General features: G+C 50.2%; 1 protein-coding gene across 1 annotated transcript; it reads right to left on the reverse strand.

Annotated features, from left to right (window-relative positions):
- Positions 1–833: 833 nt before the first annotated feature.
- On the reverse strand, positions 834–5,553 carry LOC126037004 (electroneutral sodium bicarbonate exchanger 1-like). The gene is made up of 8 exons (XM_049797218.1): positions 5,490–5,553; positions 4,625–4,876; positions 3,745–3,813; positions 3,036–3,209; positions 2,799–2,936; positions 2,220–2,320; positions 1,594–1,698; positions 834–1,323 (listed from the first exon to the last, which is right to left on the reverse strand). Exons 1-7 carry the CDS (start codon positions 5,541–5,543, stop codon positions 1,611–1,613), a joined length of 876 nt encoding a protein of 291 aa, XP_049653175.1. The 5' UTR covers positions 5,544–5,553; the 3' UTR covers positions 834–1,323; positions 1,594–1,610.
- Positions 5,554–7,223: the final 1,670 nt, after the last annotated feature.

Raw genomic sequence — 7,223 nt, forward strand, 5'->3', positions numbered from 1 at the left:
CTGCTTGGAATTAAAGGTCCAGTGTTCTTTTCTTCTACAGCGCATGCTCAAGGAGAGTGGGGGGGTAAGTCTTTTTGGTGTGGAATTGAGTTGGTGGTCATGATCTCCCCCTGCCACCTTTCTTTACCTTTCCTCCAGTTTGCGAAGATGCTTCTGACTTCATGCCTATTAGCAATTATTCAACTTTTTGGCGCCTCCTGGGGTAGGATGTTCCCTTCTTCTCAGTTTTTTAGTTCTTCTTCAGGGGCACAGTTGTTAGCAAGGCATGCGTTGATCATACAAAGGGGATCTTGTTTCACAAGAGCTTTGTGGCCTTTTTCGTGTGGCTTAAGTACATAATTTCTTAAGTACATCATTTCCCCCTGTGGTGGGTTGACCCTGGCTGGATGCCAGGTGCCCACCAAAGCCGTTCTATCACTCCCCCTCCTCAGCTGGACAGGGGAGAGAAAATATAACAAAGAGCTTGTGGGTCGAGATAAGGACAGGAGAGATCACTCACCAATTACCGTCACTGGCAAAAGAGACTCCGCTTGAGGAAAATTAACTCAATTTATTACAAATCAACCAGAGCAGGGTAATGAGAAATACAACCAAATCTCAGAGCACCTTCCCTCCACCCCTCCCTTCTTCCCAGGCACAACTTCATTCCCAGATTCCCTACCAACCCCCCCCAGTGGCACAGGGAGACGGTGAATGGGGTTTACGGTCAGTTCATCACACATTATTGTGATACTTGCCAAACCAACCAAGAAAGGTAAAACTGGAGCGCAGGGAGCAAATGCTTTTCTTTCACCTTAGGCCAACTGCTCGGACGCTCTCTATGCTGCCCTGCTGCAGAGGGCATCCCTCTTGTACCAGTAAGAGACATAAGAGTGAATTAAAGCCAGAACTCCAAACCAGACCAAAAACCCAGTCGTGATCAAGAAGAAAGTGGAGAATGCATCAAATATAACAGAAAATTATTTTGGACATTCCCAGTTTACATTTGGAAAAAAGAGAAGGAAAACAAAGAGGAGGAATTAGGTATTAAAAGAAGAGCACTGAATGATAAAGCAGTAGCAGTCCCTCTACCACTACAAACCCACACCCCCACACGCACGTACGCACACAGACTTAACACCACCAAACTCCCCTTGACTGTGACATTCCCCTCAGCTTGCTGGTCTAGAGATACTGAATGCCTGAAGCACACCAAGGATAACTGAAAACATCTGCATGGCTTTAATGGGAATCCTCCAACTGAAACAAAGCGCCTTCTCCCTCTGTCTGCGTTGGCACATCCCCGAGTCACGCTCTCACTCCTCTCCTTCAAAGTCAAGATTCCTAAACGTGAAAAGCGGGAGTGGGGAAAGGCGAAGGGAAGAGAAAAAGAGGGAGAGCATCATCAGTGGAAGACCTGCCAGCTGCTGCTGATTCAGCCCTGTTCGGGGGACCACCCCAGCAGAGAGGAGCTGGTTTGCATGCCACAGACCTCCCTGCCTGTTCCCAGGGACAGGCCATTTGCTCAGCCTTGCCGGCCAAAGCGTGGGAAAAGCGTAGGTGTGCGCCGTCGCTTGCAGAGGAGCACGGTCACGTTCACGTGCAATCCTTTACCTTTTTCCTCCCTGGATTCAAAGGGTTTCTGTCTTCAAAGTGAGAGCCTTCCATACGGTCATTTGTGACATTTCATCCAGGATAACAATCTCAGAAGGATCAGTCCTGCAATAAATATTTTACATAACAATCCGTGATTATGGGAACTGATGCCACCAAGGGCATTAGCATCAGCAAGAGGAACAGCGGAGCCCCGAGAATCAAAGCTCTGCATAAGTGTGGGAGGTTTTGCTGGATGAGGAGTTTTGGGAGGCAAGCCCGGGAGCTGCAGAGCAACAGCTCTGTGCAAAGGCTCTTGCTGGGGCTTAGCCCCGGTCCGGGTTCCTAAGCCACTGCTGGTACAGATCATGCCTGCAACTCCTCATGTGTTAAGTATGAGGATCTCCAGCTACCGTAAAAGCACTGATGAGGCAAGGTTTGGGGGTCAAACGCGAGTGCTGCAGCCACTCTGCTTGCGGTCAGAGCCTTGCAATCACTTCCTGCAGCCCTGCCCCCAAATTTGATTTTCCCACCAAGCTGCCTGCTGGTTTCTGTGGGATGCCCCACAAAGAGGCAAGTGGAGAAAACTCTGCCAAACACCTTCAAGCTAATCTTGCCGGGGTTCCTGGCGCTTGGTGGAGCTTTACCTGTCACTGCTTTGCTTTGGGATATCCACGTCACTGGTCTTCCCCACGTTCAGCTGAACTGAACTTGCAGCAGCAGCAGCTTCCATGGCCCTCCTGGACTCCTGATGTAAAAAAGGGACAAATCACGTTCTCTGTCTTTGATCAAAGTGGAGATAAGCTGAATGCCCAGCACAAACTTAGCAGTCTGCCCTCCGCTTCTGCCCCTTGGCAGCTATAGGTATTAGTGCAGCAGGGGAGAAACCGTTCACTCCAAAGATTTTGGGGCAGGGGGACTGTGTGTTCAAAACACGATTATGAGCAAGTCTTGCCAGCAGCAGCAGCCGCAGCAGCATCTAATAATAATCATCATAATGATAATGACCTTTGTGAAAAATGACTCGTTTTAAAAATTACACCTGTATTCAAGCGTTCAGCTCACTGCTACTTGAGGAAACAAAGGTTACAAAAGTTACAGGCTATTGGGATCTATTTCGATTGAGTGCTGATCTTCCCCCAACATTTCCAGACAAGCTGTAAGAGAAACAGGCAATCTCACAGACACACGGAGATGTCCAGCCCCGAGGACACAGCAAGCCTTACCTCTTCTTCTTCTCCAGCTTCATTTCTGGCATCGTCCAACTTCTTCTTCCTTTCTGGCATAAGGTCATCCAGAAAGCTGAGCTCTCGCTTTGAGAAGCAGAAATCCATCGCTTTCCGGACAAATACGAGAGCCAAAACCTTCACGAATAAGAGGGAAGATGCGGTGAGCTCAGAGACGATGCCACCTCTCACTCCAACGCTGCAAACACCCCGCTGCCGAGCGGTGGCAGCTCTTACCATCATGGGAAAGATGATGGCGGCACGGGACACCTTGATGGTCCAGAGCAGGACGAGGCAGGTCAGCTGGATCGCCGTGAAGAAATGCACCTTTCGCAAGGGCACGTGCCGCAGGTAGATGAAATCCGGCTGGTGCTTCGCTGGCATCCAAAACAGCTTCAAGCGATCAAAGAACTGCGAAATAAAAGGGAAAGGTTGCCACCTTGGGACTGCGGCAAGTTGCTGGCCCTCTCGAGACGTGGAGGCACTTTGCAGCATCTCGCTTGCCGTCAGAAATCCTGGATCCCACTGCATTCCTCCTGGGAGCAGCACCCATTTTCCCTTCGCTCCATCTAGCAACCGGCTTGCCCCTGAGAGCTGCCCACCAAACGGCAACTATTCCATGCCATTCCATTATTAGCATTTCTCGGCCCACTGAATCCCCCCATGAGGATTTCCACCAGTGGTAGAAACTGCCTTCCCTTTGCACCAAATTCCCCCGCTTTTCACGTAACCAAACACTGACCTGCCCTAAACCCTGCAACAGAGAGCGCTGAACTTGCCTGGTCCTCCCATACCTCCTGTGCCTCCACCAATCTTTTTCTTACACAAAAGAGTTTCATTGCTTGCTCTGCGAGAAGTTTTTCCCATGCCACTGCTTTTTTCCCTGCTGCTACAGAGACAAAATACCAGGGAGCCGACATGCTGCACGCTGTAAAAGAGTCCGTACCTGAATTCCTCTGAGCGACGACACACCCATGTAGAGAAAGACGCCATAAAGCACAGGCATTGGTATAAACTGGGGGGGGGAAGAAAAAGAAAAGAAAGAATGCAATCGTTTCTTTTTCTGTATTGCATTTTCAGTATTACCACCCTCTTCCACAGGCACTGCCTAAAATTGCTTGAAGCTTTCCAGCTTCCATTCAGGCTTAGAGATGGGTCAGATATTAACCATTGTTTTGCCATTTTGTGCACACGAGTGAGCTAAGGCTCTGCTTTAGGCTGAACTTGGGAGTTATCTCTCCTCAGAATAATCCTATTTTCCAGAAAGGTTGGAGGAAAATAGGCGATTTCACCCGTGCTACCCTATGCCGCATTCTCTGGCGGTAGAAGAAACACTTCTGCCTATTCTTGGGGCAACAGGCAAAGGCCACAGGCCTCCTTTTAGCCTAGAGACGAGATTACTTTGTGGGAGGAACGTGCAAGGAAGCCCACAGGGATGACCTCAGTGTGTTTAGCTCCTGGGAACGGCTGCTCCGCGGCATTTGGGGAGCAAATTGCAGCCACTAAAGGGCTGCCTGTTTGAAACAGAGCAGATGTGCTCGTCTGAATATGCTCAACTGTAACCCATAAACATGGGTGGGCCTGAAAGACACCCAAAAATTCAAGCAGTTGCGTTGCTTGCTCGCCTCGAGCACACCAAACGGGGGCCTGAAGGGCTGCAAAACCTAACCGAGGCTGGTTCCCACCGTTGGTCAAGCCCCAAGGGTTGGGACCACCTCCTCCTCCTCCGCTCCACAACTAACTACTCAGGCCTGCAGAGAGGGGACTGTTTTTCTGTAACCGCCAACAAGCTCACGGTTGTTGGGTGGTTTGCATTTTCCTCTCACCTTTAACACAGAAGTGAAGAAGACAGAGCAGCCCATGAGCACAAAGATCAGCAAGCCAGTGACTCTCTGCTCTCGTATCCCCAGCAACTTGGGTTGTTCTCCTGGAGCTGAGCAGTCAGACTCTACTTTGAGGCTATTCACGTGGGTGATGGACAGGACGGTCGCAGCCACAAACCAGGGCAGCCCCATCACAGAGCACACCCCGAGCATCACGGCCACCACAAAAAGGTCCAGGTGGTACCCGCATCCTTTCTGCAGGCAGGAAAACAAGAAACAAGAGCATCCCATAGCACAAGAGCAAGGATAACGTCGCAAGTCAGACTCAAACCCTGCTCGAGCACAAGTCAACTTCTTCAGAATTCAAAACAAGAAATGGAAACAAGCAAGGGTGTATGCAGGCTTTGCACAAGCACCTGGCATGAAAATCTGGCAGGAGTTCAGACACAATGGATATGCAGAGCTTGTGCATTAAATACTTCTCCAAAAAACAACAAGCCACAACCCAAAAGCACCAAACCATTTTTTCCACTCACAAAGAAAACTGTACCACTTGCAAGGAAGGTGTGACTCTGAGTTATCCCTGGCAGCGCATCAAAACAATTCATTCCCCACACCTGCTGCTGCTGCCATTTTAAAACAAAAACGCAGTTCTCTATTGCTCCAAGATTAATTTGCTCCCCCAAAAGGTTGCTCATCTATACTGCCCTGTCACTTGCTCCCTGCATCATCGTTAATCCAGGAGAGCATCCTGCCACGCAGCCTGACCTTGTCCCAAACCAATGCCTTCAGAAAGCATCGGGAATAAGAGCTTCTCCCCAGACCTGCAGCCCAGAAGGGGCTGGGGTCATCTCTCGCAGGCCCTTACCTTCAGCTTGTGCTCCTTCCTGTTCACAATAACGGCACTGATCTGCTGGTCCATGAATATCAAGATGGTGCAGAGCAGAGCTGGGACGAGCGCAGCCAACACCGTCCACCAAGGGTTGGGTCCTATGGGGTTGATGAACCACCCGCGGTCGTCTCTGGTAGGCTGCAACAAAGCCCACACATCAGCATCGTCTCCCAGCCCAGGCACTCCACTGGCTTTCATTTTCCCCTCCCTCCTTGTGTCAGAGCACCTCCCAGCCCTGGCTTCATGTCCCCCTCTCCCGGGGGCTTCAGCAGTGCCAGTCTCCTCTTTGCAAGCAGCTCTAGATACTTCCCCTGTAGGTATCTAGTTTTGGGGCCATCTTCTCGTTTCCAGGAGGAAGCAAGGCACTTGGAGGTGGAAGAGGAGATGGTCACACCACCAGCATCTCCTCCAGACTCAGCCCTGCCCTGCCCCGGCATCACCTTGTGGCACCCCCACGTGCCAAAACACCCCGTTACCTTGAACGCATGGGGGACCTGGAGCTTCGGCAATGGGATCCCAACCACAAAGTCAAGGAGCACCATGATGACGATGGTGAGGAAAACAGCAAAGTCGCTCACTGTGGACCGTACCTGGGGCGAGAAACCAGAGGTGAGAGGGGCATGGCAAACAGGGCCGTAAGGTGAGATGCAAGAGTTGCAGACATCCACAACATTAAGGCTGCTTAACCAAATCCCACCACCCCTCTGAGCACATGCAGCCTGATCCCTTGCTTAGATACTGCTGCTGTGTTTGTCCCTGTGAGATCTGGGGTCAGACAATAAAAAAAAGCTTAACTAGGCCAACAAGGGTTGGTTTAAGTCAAAATCTAAAAATAATAATAATAATATTAAAAATAAGAAAACACATGTCTGCCACTACAGCTACACTCACAGCTACAATGGCAACAAGGCACTGAGGCATCCTTTAGTCCTCAAAAGGAAGCTCCTCATTCGAATCTACTTTCCACTCGAGCACATAATGCGCAGAAGGTAGGGGAAAAAAAAGAAACCGAAACCCCCAACCCCCAAAACTTTGGGAAACCTGACTTCCTACTACCTGAGGAGAAGAAAAAAAATTAAAAAAAATCAAACCCCAAAAATCTTCAATCTGGGGCAGGTCACGAGGCAGGTGGGAAACGCTACGATGATTTTGCACTCATGGAAATGAGTGTGGGACATCCAAGCTCTTGGAGAGCTTGGCCTGCAAGGCCAACGTTTCCCAGCTTGACCAAGGCAGGGCAAATACTGCTTAGTGCTCCAGGAAAGCCATTTTGGGAAACGAGTGCGGAGATGGACACTGGCCACCTCCTTCTACTTACTCTGGTTGGAAAGTAGCGGCTGGTTTTAAACTTCTTCAAGAAGCTTGACAGGGCAAAGGTGGCGAAGAAGAGGATGCAGCACCAGAAGAATACATCAGGGGTGTAGGGGCCGTCGCGTCCACAGGCAGGTCCTTGAAACTCCCCACGCAAATACGGACATTTCTGGAGAAACAGAGCGTCAGGACACAAAGGCAGTGCGCGTGCGGCAGGGAAACCTCGCATAGCTAGGGGGTTTTGAGGATCTTGGTCCAAGATCCACGACCCTGTAACTGCTCCTGCCAATGGAGATTTATATTTAATGAGCAGCAGCAGCTGAACAAGTGACACATCGAACTACACAGCGGAGAAATGAGATGTGAGGAGACACCATACGCTAGTAACACATTACAAGA

This window comes from Accipiter gentilis, unplaced genomic scaffold (genome assembly GCF_929443795.1).
Source record: "Accipiter gentilis unplaced genomic scaffold, bAccGen1.1, whole genome shotgun sequence".
Taxonomy (NCBI): domain Eukaryota; kingdom Metazoa; phylum Chordata; class Aves; order Accipitriformes; family Accipitridae; genus Astur; species Astur gentilis.

Excerpts from the sequence above, each read along its gene's own strand:
- LOC126037004 (XM_049797218.1), bottom strand. The coding sequence starts at position 5,543 with ATGGACCAGCAGATCAGTGCCGTTATTGTGAACAGGAAGGAGCACAAG. Across the intron at positions 3,210-3,744 it reads CGTCGCTCAGAGGAATTCAG|TTCTTTGATCGCTTGAAGCT; the intron begins GTACGGACTCTT and ends TTTATTTCGCAG. Across the intron at positions 2,937-3,035 it reads CCATCATCTTTCCCATGATG|GTTTTGGCTCTCGTATTTGT; the intron begins GTAAGAGCTGCC and ends TTATTCGTGAAG.